At 45.1% G+C, this 21,374-nt stretch overlaps 1 protein-coding gene across 1 annotated transcript in view; it reads left to right on the top strand.

Annotated features, from left to right (window-relative positions):
* The window catches only part of CORO7 (coronin 7), a 1,792,839-nt gene that overhangs the window by 1,440,985 nt on the left and 330,480 nt on the right, over window positions 1-21,374 (top strand). The window contains exon 10 of the mRNA XM_069646849.1: window positions 1,265-1,322. Within this exon, the coding sequence (XP_069502950.1) occupies window positions 1,265-1,322 (58 nt within the window). The remainder of the gene's footprint in view (window positions 1-1,264; window positions 1,323-21,374) is intronic.

Raw genomic sequence — 21,374 nt, 5'->3', positions numbered from 1 at the left:
GGCAGTCTTCTGCAAACGGAAGCAGCCGAGCAATTCTTAGCCTGGTTTTTCTGGCGGGTATTCTATGATCTGGTCTATGTACAAGTTTTGAACTCAACATTATTTCACTGATGTAGATGCAAACTATGGATGTTGGTATTCTAAATGAAACCTTTATCTCCAAAATACGTGGAATTGCTTAACCTTTCACCAGCAATGTATCACAGCAGTGTGTGTGTGTGTGTTTTCATGTACTGAAATGCATGGATCCTTAAAAATGTACAAACTAAGAAATAGTAAAACATTTTTCTTGTATACTTCATAGCATACTTTTTCTTTGCAACATTGGTTTGGATGAATAGTTACATTTGAATAGTTTCACCATAAAAAAAAAACACTGGTTAGCGTTTTTAGTGGGTTCATTCCTCCGTTGGATTTACTGTGACTAGAGCTAGGTTGGCATTTGATTAGGGCGCTGGAATTGGGGATTCTTCCTTGGAAATCTGGTTATACCCAGGGTCAAATAGGATTTTTTTCCCCTTCAGTCTACCAATCCGTATGGTTGGCTATTGCATCCGGGCTAGATTTACAGCCAGGATCTCGCCCAGTACTAATTGCTTGCCCGTGGCTACGGTAACTCTATGGGTTGTAAAGGTTGAAGTCATTTTTGTGTGATCAGTTGACTTAGCATTTATGTGCAGGCAATAACTGTTAGGACTCGTGTTTAACGAGAGAACTAGCAGTAGCTCAAGCATGGAGTGAGGCACCAAAAGACTTGGCTTCTTAGCGGTTGGGTGGTACCTAATGGGTAAAGTCTACTGAGCCCTGGGGAAGATCTGAAGAAGATTTCAGCCAGTGGATAAGAGTAGGGCAACCTGAGGATAACCGCGAAAGAGCCTCCACAGTCCAGCAATTGTATCAGCCTAACTTGTCCTGGAAATTTATCTTGCAGGTGATGTAAGAATCCCAACCAGGTAAAGCGTTTAAGGTATGAGCGTACGTGCCCTGTGCATGTGATGCTAATAGAGTGTCATGATGATGCTTTTGCACACTCACAGGCTGTTGTAGGGCCAGCATGGTACTGTCAATGCCTGTAGACTGCTAGAAGCCTTGCACTGCCTTTACAGTCACAGTAGGGTGGGCTGCTTCACACTTGCAGCTTGAGTGGAGCTCTGCTTCGCAGCACTGGTTTCTGGGTTCGGGTCAATGTCGTTTTTTTGGGGTATATGCCAAAACAGGTCCTCTTGCAATTTCATCAGTGATAACTTCTGTTTTTTATTTTCAGGGTGAAAGTACCATCTACTGCTGTGAAGTGTCCACTGCTCTGCCAGCGATCACCCAAAGTAAGACCATATCGATTTGTATAACGAACACATTTATTTGTTTGAGAAGACCCATGGTAGAGCTACACAATGTTATAGACACATTACCATGGATCCTATCTGTTAGATATGTTCTGAATATATTCAGTCTCGCAATTACCTTCTGTAGCAGTTGCACTCCTTTGCAGAGACTATCTGATGTGGTCACATCTTCATGCATTTGATACTTTACGATTAATTTACACTCTATTATGGTGAACATCCAATACATGTCCATCTGTTATTGAGCCACCCTGATAAAGGTCATCTCTATAATGGAGACCCTCTGTTAGGAGATGGCCAAACACAATTCACCTCTATGAGCATTTCTCAGCTAGACACACACACGGCTTTCACAACTGTTTGATGTCTTTTTGACCCACGGTTTTTGGTAGCTGTGCTTTCCCTGAAAAAAGTTATGCTGTGAAAAGTGTACTGCAATTTAACAACAGATGGGAAAGTAAGCGCTAAATGGGCAGAGAAAGATATTAGAAAAATATAATGTTTAATTGCCAGGAAATACTAAACCTGGGATAAAATAGTGCAACTCGTGTCATGTCATGTCAAAGGCATAGACAATTAAAATCAAAAAGCGTTGCATGGATAAGTAATACACAGATGCAGGAAGAACCTGATGGTGTATAAAATTCAGTTCTCATGATTTCAAAAAGTGTGTTAGGGAATTCACCAAGGCCGGCTTCAGCTGTATGTCTTAGACAGCACGTTTGCCAGTGCAGTGATGAGTACTATGATAGTTTTCTTGGTACTCCAGGTGGTTGGGTGCTGCCTTGAAAATCATGTGCTCCTCCTTCAGCGTGACCATCAAAGTACGAGGTTAGACTTAATCCATCTGGAAAAGTTTGCTGAGTATAAAAGCCCCCTGCACACAAATCTAAAAAGGAGGAGGACCTGATATTATGGGGCTAAATCTGAGAGCTTAATTTGTATTTTCCTTGGCTTTGGAACCATCAAGGCCTTGGCGGGTATGTAAGAACAAGGTTGGTGCTTGGGGTCCGGGATCAGCTTGACGCTAGTGGCTTCAAGGTCAGTATGCTCCACAGTGACTGGTTAAAGTCGGGTACTTGGTGCCCCGCATCCCCTCCTCCGTACAGGAACACTTTCTCACGAACAGCCTGCTCTGGGAGAAAACAGACTCGCACCCGAGCATTACACCTGACATGTACCAATACTGTGGTCATGCAGAGTCAGGCAATTATGGTTAACGACTCACACCTGACTCCCATTAAGCTTCCACAAACGGATAAAAGGCGGAGCACAAGAGCACACTCTGAGCGAGGCAAAGCACACAAAGGAATAGCGTTTTCCGGACGGCAGCTGAAAGAGGGGAGAAAGGCGGCAAACCGAGAGGGGAAAGCAAGGTGGGAGATGCCCTTGACCTTTTACCGAGAAACCGTTACTTTCCAGAAATCTTCAGATTGGAAAGTGTAAGGCCAGGAAAGCAGACTAAAGAATCCTGAATTGTGTGTCAAAGATACCTGGGTCCTTCCTGCATGACTGAGCGAGTCGGGATGGAGCTGCAGCCGCTGTGGTACCGTACTTGGCTCCAGGATTAATGCAACGCCAGAGAAATCAACACAGCCGGTGAGTTGGGAAGGCTGATGCAAGACCAGTCTGTGTTGAAGTCAAGGTTGCAAGCGGCAACATTGAATGAGGAATGCAAGAGCAAAGAATTAACACGTGTGATGATACGCGAGTAAAGATCAATTGCTGATGGATGTTTGAACTTTGATGCAAAACCGCAAAGGTGCGAAATCAAGTAAGAGAATGGAGCAGCACTGTGGGTGTGCTCAATCGAAGGTCTCTTTAAGGTATCCAGCCAAGAAGTGGAAGAGTCATAAGAACATTGTGTGAAGTGAATCGGAGTGGACCTAGCACGGTTTAATCAAGAGCCATCGCACATTCGAAAGTCTCAGATTTTTTGTATGAAGAGGAAAACCTAGAAAGTGAGAATAAATGGGTTGGGCCCAATCGAAGGAGACCAATTGTGAACATTGTGGTAAATAGGGGTCCGAGACTGAAGGAGGGAGACCGATGACAAACACTGAAAGCAAGAATTTGTCAATGCGAAAATCCTGATAAGAAAGGAACTTGGGTGCTTGTTTGTTACGGCAGGCCCACTACAGTAAGATACTGTTAATGTGAAAAAGGCTTTGACGGAAGGCCCTGTTACCTATGCTTTCAACTGTATCCTCGTGGCAGAGAAGCCAGAGTGTGTGTGAGAAGCTGAAATGTGCTGCCTTACGCCGTGCTGAAAACGTGGGGAAGGGAAGACAACTGCTAAAATATTCTGACATATTTCTTGAACACTTTTCTTTTTGAGCATACTATTGTTCCACACTATTTGTAGTTAGAAGTAAGGATTGGCAATAGGTTTATTAGTATAGGCCCTTTTATTTTGACAAAGACTCGCCTAGGACTGCGTTATTATTATTTGATGGTCGTAGCTTGCTCCCATCCTTAGATTTAGGCTTAGATAGGTATTCAACCAACCCATTGAAGTTCAATAAACACCCTTGAACTGTGATCACTTGTGTCTGTCTTCACGGTCTGATACCATTCAATCTTTGCAGTAACTATGCAGTTCTTTTTCAGAAATGAAAATGGGCTTGAAGTCTTTTTTTAAAGTTTTATTAAATCATACACTATAGCCAAATTATGGCTTCCATATCCAAAAGGACTTTTCAAATAATCTCAAAGTAATAACAATAAAATTGCTTCAGTCTTATGCCATATTTTTGGCATATGGTAAATTAATCCCACATCATCTCCTGAAAAATGACAATTCCATAATTCATCAAGGTTAATGCCATGAATAGGAGCACCATAGGCCAGTAAAGTGGTGTGTCTAATCTCAAATATTAATGTTAAACCTAATGTTAATGTTATAGGATAATGATTAAATCTCTGCACCACATATTCTACAGCCTCACTGGGACCTTGCCAGTCCAGAGCGTCCCCCAGTAACCTCATTAAAGTTGACCAAATTACATTTTATATGTAGGTACTTCATCACAATCCAATTATAGGGGTAAGCAAATAAATATAGCTGCTTCCCACACAATTCAACTGATGATCAATATATACAGCACTCAGAGATTTGGATGCAAGATTTACCAGAGACGGTTCCTGATCAATGGCATAGAAACATTTTCTGCGATTCACATTTATTTTGGAAAATTGGTACCCGACCGAAGTACAGTCAAGCCTTTGCAGAAAGGTTTGCACTACATGATATAATCTAGTCAGCAAATTGTTTCAATGCAGTAGAATCATCAAGGGATTGAACCAATTTCAAGTTCAAATTATCAATATTCACTTTTAAAGCACTAATGATAGAATGCATCTTAGACTCTTGTAATATATATACTCAACGGGAACAGAACATGGAAGCCTATGTAAAGTCTTAAGGCAGCACTTTCCAGTCAAATTCAATGAAGATGAATGCTTAAAAGCTCAAATTTCAGCGCTGTATAGTGTTAGGAAAGATTTCTTAATTGTGGGTCATTTTCCTTCCATGTGGCAACCCCTGAACTTTTTGCTGTTGTTTTCACCAGGATCTAGACTTTGCCAGAGAAGTGCAGCCTTCTGCCGCACTCCTCTGGGCTTTCGCTCCATTCTTACGGGGAAACTGACATGCCCTTAAGACAGTCAGTACCGGGAAACGTTGTTTTCCATAGTTCTTTTATCATGTTGCAGCTTTCGCGCAACATGGCACAAGAGGGCACTGTAAGCTAAGTTACTGCTTTCTTGGGTCTCTAGTCTTCTACAGGCCCTAGATACTCTCTTTGGATTGTTAATGAACGGTGCAAGTGAATCACGGACGGGACTGGTGGCAGCGATCGTTTCTTTGTGTTTTTGAGCTCCTTTTGGCGTTTAAGCGCGTTTCTCGCGCTTAGCCCAAAATGGTGGCCTGGCTCCCAAAATGGCCAGACCACGAGGCTCTTTGTCCTGCCCGCTGACCGTCTTGCCCCCTTCACCTTCCCCAGGTCGAGCCGACCCGGGGCCTTCCTTATTTGGGCATGTACTTTCCTGCAAAACACAGATGCTTTTGCGGGCTTCTACAGGTCTTGTGTGTGCTCCAGGATGTGGGCTGGGATGTCTGGTCCCAATACACATCCTGGGTGCCAGAGAGTCTAGTGTGTCGTGAATGCCTGGGACCACCGTGGTCTGTGATAGGTCCATGTATGGTGTGAGTGTTTTGTGAGCAGATCTCCCATTGGGTCCCCTCCGTTTTGGCGCGAAGGGAACCGTGGATAAGAGGGGGCTGGAAACACCACTACCATGTCGATCTCCTGAGTTCTCACGAACGAAGGAATACAGGAGCCAAGTATCCTGCAACTACGAGGCTGAACCGAGGAATCGCTGGTGACCCGCTGAAGGACTGCTCCTCTGCACTGCTGTCGCTTTGTGAAACCCTTTCTACCTCCGAACGAACGAGAAGGCCTGTACTGGTACTTCGACCCCTTGGAATAGTGGGAACAACTATTCTCGGCATCTTCACCATCTCCTGCACGTAAGCCTTCGGAAGTGTCTCTGGGCCATCCAGCAGACTGACCAGCCTACCCAGGAGTCTTGCTCTGTAACCGCCGTCAGGTTGTGTTGTATTATGAGTCCTTGTCACTCTCACACGATTCGTACACTTGGCATTCCCAGGTCTGAAGTGAGTAGTGTACATTTGGCTGAAATACACACGGCCGCTCCGTTGCCCTGCTGTGGTAACAAAGTGTGCGGGTTCACTGTGTTTGGGACATCCTCAACTCAACTTCTGCTGCTGAGGAATCTACACGACGCTGAGACGTCCCCTGCTTGTATCTGAACCTGCCAGCACTGAAACTGACGCGGAGAAGCCTGGGTCTGCCTGCTTCGCGGACCGGTGAGTAGCATCGCTAGGAACTGGTCGCCCTCCTGCAGTAGCCCATAGCTTTTCCCCGCTGTGTCTAACAGCACGCCTTTCCGTACTCGCGCTCTTCTTCTGCCCCCAGTGGAGGCTGCGCTTGAGTCGCGGAGCTCTGTTCATCTTCATTTGTTCATCGAACTAAACTGCCTGATTCCCTCAAAGAGACTCCCCTTTGCCCGTTGGCACCAGCGTGTGCAGGTACTTTTGAGCACAAGGCTCCACTCTTCGTAGGGCTTGGACTTCCTTTTAGTTAGGTGCCTCTGAAGACGGACTGGGTCTAATTATTATTCGCACTGCCTGTTTTCCTCCCCATCTAGGTGGTCTACACATTTCATGCGTCTAACTCGTTAGACTCGTTTGTATTTGTATATATATTGGATTTGATTGGTATGTGTTGGTTTACTTGAGTTTTATTGTGATTTCTCGCTAGGGTCAATGTTACAAAGGCCTTGTAATAAATGTGTCTATATTTTTAATATAACACCTGCTTGGAGTAATTTGTAAGTGTCCTTGCTTTGTGTGCTCGTTGCGGGCTTTCAGTCACCCTCATCCCTCTTGAGACCTAGTCTTGACCGCCGCGATCGCTACCCTGATTGGTCTGGCTTGTACAGAGGTTACCCTGTTCCAAGAAAGTAGGCTGGCCTTCTGAACCTCTGCCCCTCCAGGACAGAGTTCAGAAATCCATCTTAACATATAGCAATGCTGGACACATTTTAACCTTGTTTAATTGGAAGGCGGCTGATGACGAATAGCCTGCATGTTCCTGTGTGAATTTCAAAGCACAGGCAGTCCCAGATTTAAATTTTACTGTCAACTTGTCTGGGTTGTAGCACCAAGTTAGACACTGTTCAACACGATGACTGAAATACTCATAGGTACAAACTTTCTCAATTGGTTCAGTGCCCAACATCAATTTAAGTCTTGTCTTTTTCTTCTACCTTGCAGATGAAAGAACCATAGATTTAGTTTTAGTGATATTAATGATTAAATTATTTATGTCAGCATAGTCATGTAACTTATTTTTATTTATTTATTTAATTGCTTAATGCGCCTGATACCATACCTGAGTTTGGTTTCTAAGCGTGGATCCGGGATTAAAACCTCTGGTGGTCTGGCTTACAAGACCAGCGCATTGCCCTGTGCTATCCTCCGTTCACTATAAGGCTCGCTGGAGTCCTTGTGGTGTATAATTGAGGAGAATCAAATCATAAGCATAACCCAAGCATAGCCTCTTCAGAGTCCCTAACTTCGGAGGAAAAACATTACTTGCATTGTCTCCAATCGGATACAGGATTTAATACAAATGTATTTGGTTACTTTCCACTACAGAAGGTTCTTTCCTGTCAACATCCTGTTGTTTGTGGCTTGTGGCCAGAATCAGTTGAGTAGCTTCGGACTAGGGTCATCCCTATCGTAAGACAAGGGAGGGAGGGCGGGAGGGAGGGAGAGAGTGGGAGAGAGAATATTATATAAAGGCCAGGGACTCTCATTTCATGAGACCACACCAGTTGCATGGTCCAACCACTATGCCAGGATCTTTAGGATCCATAAAGACCCCTCCAAATCCTGAAAGTCCTGCTATTTTGTTGGCATTTCTTTACGTAGTACAAAGGTTCTCAATAAAATCTCAGGCCAGGAACTATCCTCGATATTGTCATCCTGCAGATCAAACCCGATATGCAAAGACTATTTTCAATCAAATATCAAGTTGCGGAATGTCTGTGATGCCATTACCCCAATTAAATCTAGAAACATAGAAAATAACAAGAATAATAAATGGTGCTCTGCCTCCCTTTGGGTTCTTAAGCAGGACTAACGTATGAAAGAGAAAATATGGCATAAAACAAATGATCCAGTTCACCGCCGGGCTGTAACTAATTCTCCCCACTAAATCAAGTTTCCTACAATGCCATGTTAATAGAAATATCAACAAGCCTAAAGAGCTCTTTTATGTTATTAAGAAACAATATAACCCTTCATGCATATTGTCTACTGTCCCTACGCCCCTTAAAGTGGCAAATGAGTTCATTGATTTCCTTCTGAACAAGGTCAATGTGAGTTGATCGAATATTATCGCACACATTTCTATCTCTCAAACCTCTATACCCGATACGAATCCTATGACATCCTTCCTTGCTCATACTTTTAACTTCACTCCAGTTACCACTGAGGAAATATCTATTCTGATTATGATACTGAAACCCACAGATTATAATTACAAGTATATACCTGTATGACCCCTAAAGATCTTAAATGATCAATTTTAACCCCTCTGCTAAAGAAACCCTTGTTGAACCATATTCCATTTCAGAATTATCACTCTATTGCCTGCCTGACATGGCCAGCGAGAATTCATGGAAGAACATAGTCTTCTTGGCTTATTTCAATCGGTTTCATGCCTCATCATAGAACAGCAACAGCACTTCTTGCTGTCTGGGATGATATCCTGACATCAGCCGACAAAGGGCGAATTTAACTTGCTGGTCATGCTCGACCTTTCTGCTGCATTTGATACAGTTGATTTTAATATTCTTAAACTGACAGAAGTTGCCCAAGGGTCAGAATATTCCCTAAATGGTTAACCTCTTTTCTATCTCAGCAAACTCTGGCGATTCACTAGGTGTCGCCACTTATTTTGGGACAAGTACAATCACCTAGGGTATAGGCCCTGAGTTGATGTCACACCTCAACATTCTCTGGCCCCCCTTGCATCACAAACCCCTTTCTTGAGGATTAACATATTTACTATTGTAATACCTTCAGTATAGCCCAGATAGAAAGGACTAGGACGAGGAAGGTCATAGAAGATGTGAAAAGTACTGGTAAGGCAAGTACTGGTACAAGTTGGCCCAGAGGACGCATAAAGGTGCAAATGTCTAAATGAACAAAGGACTTTTCACCAGAGAGGAGCTAGCAACAAAGTATAAGAAGAGAATAAGGACTATGCAAATGTCAGCTTGGTCAAGCCAGCCCCGGATTAGCAAGACTGGAGGAAGCTGTCAAACACAGGAGTCCAGAAGCTACAAAGACCAGAGACTGGAGGATCCGAGCGGGAAGCAGAGCGCGTGTCCAGCAAGTCCGACGGCAGCCGTTTCAAGGACCGGTGGAAGAAGGCGAGGCAGTGACGTGACCTCCCGCCTGGGGTGGACGGTGTGGTCCCACAACGACACTGAGACTGCAGTGAGCCGACAGAAGCAGAAATGCTGCAAAGCCACCAAAGACCACGGGAAGCCAGCAAGAGACCGACGTCAGTCTCTGGAAGAATTGGCACAATTGAAGCAGCACCCAACAGGTAACGGGAGGCACAGGCGTACCGGTCGGGACAAGGGATGAGTCAAGAGGTCTCAGCATCCAGCCATCAAAGTGGGCCAAGAAGGGTCGGGGACCCTATAACTAATAGAGAGTGCCTCCAAAGAGTACTTCCTAATCTCAGTGGAGAGTGAGAAACCACTGACCACCAGAAAAGGGTTGGGAACCCTATAACCAATACAGTGCATCCGAGGAGTACTTCCTCATCTTAGTAGAGAGAACAAAACCACTGATCACCAGAGAAGGAGCCGAGACCCAAAAATAGTTGAAATAAGCAACAGAGGAGAAGGTCCTCAACCCAGTGGCCACATGAAGACCACTGAATACTGGATACGGGTCTAGAACCCAAAGCATAGTGCAATACATCCTAAGGAAAACTTTTCCCCAATTCAGTGACCAGGGGAACATCACTGAAACTCATAGAAATAGTTGGGACACTGTAAGAGTCTGGGGAACAGAGGCCAACGGAATTACAGAGCTGGCAGGAGTTCAGAACATCACAAATTATATGGCGAGAATCAGGGGAAGGGAGTCATTCCCCCTGGTCTAAAGTGTGCGGACACTGATACATCCATAGTCACCTGGAGAAGGGAGGCATTCTCCTGGTTAAAATATCTGAAAGTAGAACTAATACTGAAGTCCACAGAACATCAGGGGAAGGTAGTCATTCCCCTGGCTCGTGCCTTTTTGATGGAGAACATTTCTGAGTGTACCAGGAGAAGGGAGGCATTCTCTTGGACTTTTAGTTAGGCTGAATACCACAAGAAAGGAGTCATTCTCCTGGTGGAAGACTTTACTTTATTTAGCATTCTTAGGTTTAAGTGTAAGGGATAGAAGTAGGGTTTTGGACAAGTACAGTGAACAATATTTGACGGACATACTGAGACTTCCTTTGTTTTAGGTTGAGGCCGGGAAACCCCTCACAGAGTTGGGGATAGATACAGTTTCTTGGTGGTATATAATCATTTGTAATGTTTTTTTATTTAAGCCTTATAAAACGTAGCCATTTCATCATTTAAACAATAACATAATTACATTACATACATTTCTTAAAAATCATCAGTCACACAATAAAAACATTTAATCTAAATGATCTATAGAAATGTAGCCACTGTTAAAGAGAGAAAGTGAGAGAGAAAGTATTTGCCACTAAATATTATCATCCACCATCTGTCTATTATTATTATCCAGAGTCAGTATTTTATATTGTTTTATGTATTCGTCCAATCTAAAGCCCCTCTTCTCAGCCAAGGATTGACACTCCAGTAGAATGTTTTGCAGTGTTTCCAATTCTACGGTATTCTGAGAAAGTCAACTACATCTCATAGCGTCTTCCGCTTTAGCTCAAGCACCCAAAACTTCTCTCGTAGGTAGCAGATTTATGCACATCTTCATAAACGTCCTTCTCAGAGACACATCAGGGAACTTGGTTAGATAGTTTGGCATTTGGTTAAGTGGTTTAAATGTGTTCCTAAAATTGGCAAAAGCTTTGTGGATTTTACATTGCTCCAACGTGTATATACATTTGTGTCCCCACAACTTCTTTTTAACCTCTTGCGGGTTCCCCATTAGGACATCCAATTCCCAATCTGCTTCTCTTAAACCCTGTAGTCCATCCTCTTTCCATCTTAAACTTATATCACGTTTCTCAAGTGTTGGATCCTTTGCTGGAACTGTAAAGAGGTAGGAGTTATTCGCAATCAAGCATTTTCGGTAAAAAGTCAGTATTTTCCAATTTACTATGGCTTTTACCGACAAGAGCCCTTGTTCGTACCGAATAATTGAATTGGGCTACTTTTGGGGAGGCCTAGACCTTTCTTAAAATAAACAGCTTGAAGTAAATTCCAGTTCAGTACAGAGTTAGAGATGAATATTTCCGCCCCATATGTTAGTATGGGAACAACTTTTAATTGATAGAATTGCCAGAATTTCCTTGACAGCTAATGACTCCAGCATTCTTATCAGTTCAATATTTTTCTTTTCCCTTATGTAAAAATTAAAATTAAAGCCAAGGTATTGTTACAGACTCACTTTTGACAGCATAGATTGAGCTGTGGTCCATGTAAATCTCACTTCCTTCAACGCTTTGGCTGACCTTATAACCATTATATTTGATTTAGAGGCATTTATTGGCAAATTGTTATTTACAGAATATCTTTGTAGGGCGCACAATTACCTCTGTAGCCCAATGGGCGTCTTTTCCATAAGCACCAAGTTATAGGCGTAAAATAAGCAAGTTTCCTGTCCCGAAGTTCTTGATGAGTTAGCCCTGGCAGAACTCATTGTTTCTTTTAGATCTGCAACAAACAGATTGAACAAAGCAGGGGCCAAAATACATCCCTACTAAGGAATACAAAATGTTCCCTTAAAAACAACAACAATTGGTAACATAATTGTCCCAGTAGGATAGCTCAGGGCAAACGTGCGCGCCTTGGAAGCAAGACGACACAAAGCAACACAGGTTCAATCCCCTGGTCCGCACTTAGAAACCTCTGCGTGTTTAAGCGCATTATAAATATGCAACTAAGACAAAAAAAAACAATTGCGCAACTCAAAAACAAACAATTGCCGTAACAGCGCCTCGATGCCTGGGAGCGCTTTAAAAATTCAAAATAAATAAAAAAAAAAATAATTACATAACCTACAGTAAACAAAATAAACATTCCACCCTCATAAAACCTAGCCACATATTAAATACAAAAGCATGTTACATAGTTACAGCCCGGCGGTGAACTGCATAATTTGTCCAATGTCGATATTCTTTCTGAAAGTTTGCCTTGCTGAGTTAGCCTCACATATTATGATGTATTCGTGTATAGTTGAATGATTATATCTAGCAAGCCCAACGGACATCCCCATTTTCTCAACTTTGCCCATAACTGGGCCCTGTCTATATTATCGAAAGCAACAGCAAATTCAATGAATGCTAGATAAAGTGGACCTCCCTGCTTCAATGCTTTTTGTTTTAAATAGTTTAACAGAAAACCGTTCAAGGCTGTAACCACACTTCGAACAAAACCAGATTGGTTTCTATCATAATGACCAGGTGTTTATAACCATTCTCTCAAGTTACCCAGCACTAAGGAAGCAGTCAATCTTCCTGGCGCGTACAACAACGCTATTGGGTGGTTATTGGAGGTCAAAGTTCTCATACCCTTTTTAAAAATGGGTATGACTACTACAGCCTTCCATGAAGCTGGTATTAGTCTTGTTTATTGTAGTGTTAAATATTTTAATCTAAATAGGTGCCCAAATGTGTGGGTATTTTTTTAAGATGAAGTTCGGAATACTGTCCCCTCCTGAGGCTCGTGACCCACTACACTTGGTAATTAAGGCCCTTATATCGTCAATATCGAAGACCACTCCTTGCATTGAATTTTGACTTCTGCTTCCTTTGTCGAGGGTAATGGCTTGAACATGTTAGTAAAATGGTCAACCAGGGTTCTTTCTGCTACCCGATTTATTTGTATAGCGGACTGGGGGTTACGTAAGTTTAAGTAGCTTCCAAAAATCAGATGAGTTTTTTTAGGATAAAGTTGTTAACATCGCCTCAGAGACTCTCTGGAAGAGAAGGGATTTATGTCCTTTTAACCAATTTCTCAATTTGAGTTTGTTTATTTCCCTCAGTGTAGTAGGATAGGTAATTTTTCTTCCTTAAAACTCGTATGGCCACTCTCAGTTCTCTCTTCCTTTTTTGGACACATGCGTCAAAAACATGTATAGGTTTATTTTTGTATTTATTATCATTTTTTTTATAGTAAAAACTTTATTTTGGGAATACAAAATGTTCCCATAAAAACAACAATTAGTAACATAATTACATAACATACAGTAAACAAAATAAACATTCCACCCTCATAAAACCTAGCACATATTTAAATACAAAAGCATGTTTACATATAGGCCTGCTATAGCATCTCCCATCTGGTACAAAGGAATTTAGTAGAGCGATATATCTCTCGGCTGGCACTACTTCTCTAGCAATCACTTCGTTTGATCAGTTTTCCAACATATGATTTAATTTTCTTGTTAAAGGTTCAGACCAGCTGATTCCGTTTCTCCCCACAATCACTTTTATTGTCTGATTATAAAATCTTGCATGTTGATATTCCTTGGGGAATGTCCAAGTGACTTGTAAGAGGTTATGATCACTTGCTTGATTTATTAAAACATTTAACTTCATAAAATTCATCAGAATAGACCTAGATACAAAGACATAGTCTAGGACTGAATGTTGAGCTAGCCTAGACCATGTTGGCCTTGCAGTTGTCGCCTTCAATCACTCCATTGAGCATACATAACCTCTAGAGGTCACCAGATTGCTCCACAACCGACCCTGTTTGCGCCTATCGTCTTGGCATGCTGCCTGAGTCAGATATTGATCATCCAATTCATCACATGTGATATTGAAGTCTCCACAAATGATGATGCTGTCACCAATGGATCACTTAAACTCTCATCAATTAAACCAGCCACGCCACCAATACAGGCATGAGAAGTTGTTCCAACAGGATTCAAATAAAGGTTCATCAGGGAGAATTGCCCCATTACCAGGTAGATCCCGGTATCCCAAATTATTTTTACACCTTGCATAAAGCAATTCGGACTCTCCATTCCACAGCTGTGAAACCTCAATTGACTCTTGCTGCTATTAATAGGCCTAACATCAGTCTGCCTTTAGGCCCTTTGTTTGCTGGCTTTAATAGGACGGAGAAACTAGCATAACTGGGAGATTCAACAACCAGGTTTTTTGTAAGACTACAAACTCAAAGCCAGAAAGAGTGTGTCACAATGGTTTAAATAAGCCCCTTGTGTTCCAGGAGCCCAGCTGAATAACCGCCGACGCCCCTAACTCTGGTAGTTACATTTTAGTATTCCCTCTAGCTAGGATTGATGGACATTCTGACACTTTGTTAGTTTTAGGTTGAGGCAGGGTAACCCATCATAGAGTTGGGGATAGATAGGTTTCTTTGTGGTATATAATAATACACATTTCTAACCATAACCATGCCACCTCTTGGTTCATCGCATACTTCTACACCCTTACAGAACTTAACAGGTCAAGATAGGAGCCTACTACTCCAGCGCTCACTGCCGGTCCCAAGCGGGGTCCGACAAGGTTCTTCCTTATCGCCTCTGCTATTTAATATCTATATCCGGCCACTTTAGAATATCTTCTCCAAAATTGACCTACTTTATCACTGCTGCGCTGATGCCAAACAGATTTACCTGCAGGTAAACAACTCCTTGGATTCTTTCAAACTGAAGTCTGATTTTGCACAATACATAAAAGGTCGGAGGATGTGCAATATGCTATAAATGAACCCTTCTAAAACAGAGGTTATCCTTTTTGGTCCCAAACACCTCTTGGCTGACTCATTTCCTTTACCCCCCATGCCCTATTTGATCTTCCGCTGTCTTACCCAGAAGAGGTCCAACATCCTGGCTGTATCTGGCAGCCCAATTTGGACTGCAATCAGCAGATCATTGAGACAGTGAAGTCTATTACCGTCTCAAACATCTGCGCCTGATTCGTTCTCTTATCTCAGAAAATGACTGACCGGTAGTATTGGTTCACTGATAAATTCCAAACTCAATTAATGTAAGGCTATCCTTTCAGGGATCCTAGTAAAACAAATCCACTGCTTACAAAAAGCTCAAAATGCAGCTATCAGACTTCTCTTCCATCTGCCAAAATCTGCATCTATTTCTTCTTAACACAGAACACTCCTCTGGCTGCCGTTGCAGCAGAGGATCCTTTTCAAGATCCTCTGTCCTGTTTTCTAGCGGCCTGGCTCCCACTTACCTCGCAACGAAGCTCACACTTTATCAGCCGGTATAATCTTTACGATCTTCTGACCAACATCTCCCAGTAGTACCTTCATCGCATTTCATGCACAGAGGTGACTGGTGCTTCTCAGATTTGTCCCCGTGTCTGGAACTCCCTCCCCTCTGACGGATTTCTTTTTTTCGTTTTGGAAGAAGCTCAAAACCCACCTTCGAATGCATTGTGTCCTCCAAAGTATTCCACATCTTTGACATATAATGTCCACAGCTGTGCACTTCGAAAACTTTTTGCAGTCCCGGCGTCAATGAAGTCGGGTCGATGTCCCTCGAAGGCCTCCGTCGAGGGCGATGTCACCGGATGTTATAAGTAGGACGCACTGCGCCCATAGTCTCAGTTCTGTTTTTTCTGCGAGCATGTTGCTTTGTGAAACTCGGCGCGCCTTGTGTGTTTCATCGTTGATATGTCTTTTTCTCCGACCCCTCCGACTCTGCGGTCTGGCTTCAAGACCTGCCGGGACTGCAAGTCGAAAATGTCGATCACCAACCCACATCGCATTTGTTTGTGGTGTTTGGGTGAGAGTCACGACACCGACGACTGTTGAAAATGCCAGTCACTAACTGCTGAGGTCTTGCAGAAGCAGAAGGGGAAGCTCCAGGTAGGTAGGGGTTCTAAGCCCAGTAAGTCTCGTAAATCCACGTTGAAATCCAAAGGGGTTTCCACCGACGACTCGAGGGGCGACTCTCCGCGTTGGGAGGAGGCTGAGGGTTCTTGGTCCTGGAGTGGTTCCCGCCATTTTTCTTCCTCGTTGTGGCACTCGAGGAAGCGCCGTCACTGGTCACCTTCACTGTTCTCCTCAGAGGATGGACCTGTGAGGAAGGTAGCATGCCCGACAAAGTCCTCGACTCCGGAGGAATGGGCTGCCTTTAAGGAGCAAATGTTAGCGATATTTCAATCACAGGGCACGGGTCCGGTCGTGTCTTCTAACGAAGCCGGCCAGGATCGGTCTCGTACCATGGCTCGCACGCCTTCGGGCTTGGGTCTGCGACGCCATAGGCATTGGGAGCCCTCGAGGTCCCGTTCGGACAAGGTTTCGGAAGGTCGCAAAAGACGTGCTTCTAGGTCTCGATCCTCATCCCCAGGGAGACCGCACCAACCTACTAACGGCTCGATGCCGACGTCAACCCGGTCGGCACCATGTCCGTCCGACTCGGACGTCGACGCTTTGCCGTCTTATCAGCCCATGGTGCTGTCGGCACCAGTGTCAACGCCGAATCCTTCGGCGCTCACGACGCTGAGGTTGTCGATGCTCTCGGCATCGAAGCCCTTGACGCCTTTGGGGATTTTTGCCCGAAACTTGCCATTGGAGTACCCCGATGTGGTGGATCCTCCTAGGAAAGCTACAGCAAAGTCTCTGAGGCCAGTATTGGACTCCAGGCCCTCTTCTATCCCCAGGCCAGGGTTTCAACTTCCTCTGGACGACATATATGAAGAGGAGGAAAGGTCTGATTTTGAGGACCCTGGTGAACTGGATGTGGCTCAAAGATTTTCTGGAGACAGTCAGTTGGAGGAGTTGAGGCAAACCCTCCATGATGCAAGTGGGTTGGACACTTCTCCGGAAGTGGAATTTGGTAGGCCTGAGCCTAGGGCTCATGCTGAGTCTTCATACAGTAGGTTCATGGCTAGGATCTCATAGTATCTGGGATAGTCCAGTCCTCCTGAAGACTTTGTGCAGGATGATCTAATGGACATCTTAGATCAAGGTCCGTCCTCTGACCTGGTGTTACCATTTCATCTCACCTTAGAGAAAAGGGTGGCAGCTGCTTGGCAGTCAACGGAATCTCTTCCGGCTGTTAATAAATCTTTGACAAAGAAAGTACTGCCCTTCAGTTAGCGACCCCAGCCACTCACCCCACTCCCGAGAGTTTGGTGGTTCAGGCGGCCACAGCCACCTCGAGGCAGGCAGCGTACCCTACCAGACCCTCCTTATAGGGACGACAAACGCTTTGACGGTTGGGCTCGGAAGGTATTTTCTGCAGGGAGCATAGCATTGAAATCGACCCACACCACTTGTGCCTTAGCAAGGTTCTCACACACTCTGTGGAACTGTGTTTAGCGGCTGAGCATATGCCCGAGGGGGAAGAAAGGGATGGCTTCATGGGTCTCGCGCAAGATGGCAAGGATGCTATGTGCAAATCCCTTCAGTCGGGTTTGGTTACGGCAGACAGTGTTAGCCGGTCCATGGCTGCGAGCACCGTTATACGCAGATTTGCGTGGTTGCGGAAGTCGGGTTTTGCTCCGGATGTGCAAAGCCGTCTTCTGAACATGCCATTTGATGGTGAACATTTGTTTGGCAACAAGGCTGACGAGAACCTTGAGAGGTTGCAGACGTTGAAGGCTGCGGTGAAATCTTTAAGCGCAGCCATGCGTCAAACTCCGCCTTTTCTTCCTAAGGGACAGCAGTGGAGGGGAGGTTCTTTTCATTACTACTCCTCCTTTGGTAAAACGAGGGGGACCGCCAGTCAAAGGGGCCAACGAAAAAGTACCTGTGGTGGTCGGGGAAATAGAGGTGCAAGAGCCACTCAAGCAGCTGCCTCTTTGCCTTCAGGCACTGCCGCAGCCGCTTCCAAACAGTCATGAGGCCATGTCTCATGGTTCGCCGGTTGGGGGCAGACTGTCTCAGCATCTAGAAGAATGGTGAGCCATTACTTCAGATGAGTTCTGGATACTATAGCCCACGGCTACTGTCTTCCCTTCTTAAAGCGGCCTCAGAACAATCCACCGAGGAAACTCTTTGAAGCTTCCAGATCCGCTCCTTATGCAGGAAATCTTAACCTTGCTGGAGAAAAGCACTATAGAACTGGTGCCTGTAGCGGAGAGGAACAAGAGATGGTATTCCCCTTATTTTTTTATTCCCAAGAAAGACGGGGGATTGAGACCCATCCTGGACTTGCGTTGGTTGAACACACTTCTCAGGAAGCACAAGTTCAAGATGGTTACTCTTTCTCAAGTCCTCCAGGCCCTTCAACTTCAGGATTGGTTGGTGTCCCTAGACCTACAGGATGCTTACTTTCATGTGTCGATTCATCCCACGCAAAGAAAGTACCTGAGGTTTGCGGCTGGAAACTCGCACTTTCAGTTTCGGATCCTGCCGTTCGGATTGACCTCCGCCCTGGGGATCTTCACCAAGCTAATGGTGGTGGCGGTTGCAGCATACCTCAGGCGAGGGGGGATTCACGTCTACCTCTAGCTGGACTGGATGATCCGGGCACACACTCACGAGCAAGCGTTGGATCACCTCGGTCTCACCTGCCGCTCCCACCACAAGCTGTGCTTCTCCCTCAATTTCAAGAAGTCACATCTGATACCTTCCCAACAGCTTCAGTACATCAGGGCTGTGTTAGACACATCCTTGGGGAATTGCTCGCCTCCCAAGCTGAGGGCTCATCACATTGTGCAGATGTTGGACAAATTTCAACATGCCCAGAGTCTCCCGGCTTTTGAATTCTTAAGGTTGCTCAGCCTCGTGGCATCCTGCATTTTTCTGGTGCCAGAGGCCAGGCTGAGGATGAGATCCCTGCAATGGGTCCTCAAGATGCAGTGGTCGCTGTTCTGAGGCAAGATGTCAGATGCCGTTCAGATTCCCCTCTTGGTCTCACAGGATCTTCTGTGGTGGGCCAACGAAGGAAACTTGATGAAGGGGCAGCCGTTTTGGCAACCATGGCCAGAGGTGACTGTAGTGATGGATGCTTCCCTCACGACTTGACCGCCAGTGGTCGTTGGTCTTCGTCGGAGTCCAAACTCCACATTAACCTGTTAGAGCTGAGGGCCATCGGGCTAGACCTGAAGGCTTTTCAACCGGCTGTACGGGGGAAGAGTGTCCTGATCATGACGGACAACACAGTGGCCATGCATTACCTCAACAAAAAGGGCGGGGGGGCAGGGTCACTCCCGTTGTGCGGAGAGGCAATGCAGCTCTGGTTCTGGACCATCCAGCAGGGAATTTCGATCTCAGCAGTTCATCTAGCCGGAGAAGAAAATATGGCGGCGGACGCTGTGAGCAGGCAGAGCACGATCTGTCACGAGTGGGAGTTGGCTCAGGAAGTCCTTCAGGAGATCTTCGCCCTTTGGGGAACCCGCAAGTGGATCTCTTCGCCACCAGCATCAACCGGAAGTGCAAGAGATTCTGCTCAAGGGAATTTCCTCCAAGAGGAGCCTTAGGAGACGCGTTCGTAGTGGATTGGTCATTCCCACTGCTGTGCGCGTTTCCTCCAGTCCCCATCATTCCTCAAGTGTTGCGGAGATTGCGGAGATTCGGTTCCCACATGATCCTCATTGCTCCGAATTGGGCCAGGAGAGCGTGGTACCCGGACCTTCTAGAAATGCCCATCTGCCCTCCCCGCCATCTTCCCTGCCGAGATGATCTGCTCTCGGGCGAGGGGGGGGCGGGTCATGTTCTCCATCCAGAGGTCAAGACTCTCAACCTTCACGCATGGTATCTGAAAGGTTGAGGTGTAAGGATTGGGACCTCCCCGATGATGTGATGGAGGTGTAGCTTTCGGCCAGGCGGCCTGCAACAAAATCCCTGTACCTTTGGCGTAAATTCTGCGACTGGTGGAGAGTTTACAATGTGGATCCTTTTCAGTGCTCCATTCCTATGGTGTTCTCTTTTTTGCTTTCTTTGGCCCACAGGGGCCTTCAAGTTGGTACCATTAAGAGTTACTTGGCTTCGCTGTCTATATTTAAGCGCTCGTCTGAAGAATGTTCTTACTTCAAAATTCCTTTGATTTCTCAATTTCTTAAAGGACTGACTAATGTGTTCCTCACGTCTCCTTTGCAGGTGCCGGTTTGGGATTTAAATTTGGTTTTGAAATTTCACATGGGTGCTCCGTTTGAACCTTTGCACTCTTGTCCTTTGAGATCATTGTCCTCCAAGACCGTGTTCTTCGTTGCAGTGAATTGCAGGCACTTTCCTCTAAGCCACCCTTTACTGTGTTCCACAAGGACAGGGTAGTACTTAGGGTATGTCCGTCCTTTCTACCTAAGGTAGTTTCTGAATTTCATTTGAGTCAAAAGGTGGTTCTTCCATCTTTCTACCCTCCTCCTCATCCTGGTAAGGAAGAGGAGCGACTCCATCGGTTGGATCCTAGGAGAGCTCTGAGCTTTTACATTTCTAGGATATCCAGGGTCAGAGTGGACGATGAACTCTTTGTAGGATATGCTGGACACCGATTGGGCCAGGCTGTTAACAAACAGACCTTGTCCAGGTGGATTATCCTCACTATTACAGAGTGTTATCAATTGGCGAGTAAAGACCCTCCTGAAGGGTTGCATGCTCATTCCACTAGGGGCGTGGCTGCTTCCACCACCCTCTAACGCGGTGTTCCTATTAGGAATATTTGTGATGCCGCTACATGGGCTTCGCTTCACACCTTTGTTAAGCATTATTCCCTAGATACAATCCATGGTCAGCATATGACCTTTGGTAAGGCGGTTCTTTATTCCACAATCTGATTGGGTACTGTAAATTCTTTTCCCTCCTCCATTTACTGGTACTGCTTTGGGAGTCTATCAAAGATATGGTATATGTTGGAGGACACAATCCATTGAAGAACAAGTTACTTACCAACTGGTAACGTTCTTTTGACTGGATGTTCCTCCAACGTATTCCACATCGCCCTCCCAGCCTATCCCTCTGGAGAATTTCCTATGCGATTGCAGCTTCCCTTTCCGCGAGGCTATGTGCAGTCAAGCAGTCATGAAACTGGTGCCACACGTTCTGAGGGAAAAAACTTAAATTGAGGCTAGTGGCGCCGTGCGTCCTATGTATAACATCCAGTGACGTCGCTCTCGACGGAGGCCTTCGAGGGACATCGACCCGACGTCATCAACGCAGGACGCCCTCTGCTGAAAATGTTTCCAAAGTGCACAGCTGTGGACATTACATGTCAAAGATGTGGAATATGTTGGAGGAACATCCAGTTGAAAGAATGTTACAAGTTGGTAAGTAAATTGTTCTTTC

Source organism: Ambystoma mexicanum, chromosome 2q (genome assembly GCF_040938575.1).
Source record: "Ambystoma mexicanum isolate Mex_15411 chromosome 2q, UKY_AmexF1_1, whole genome shotgun sequence".
NCBI lineage: Eukaryota > Metazoa > Chordata > Amphibia > Caudata > Ambystomatidae > Ambystoma > Ambystoma mexicanum.
Note: the sequence above shows the minus strand (reverse complement) of the source record. Positions and strands in the feature narration are given on the sequence as shown.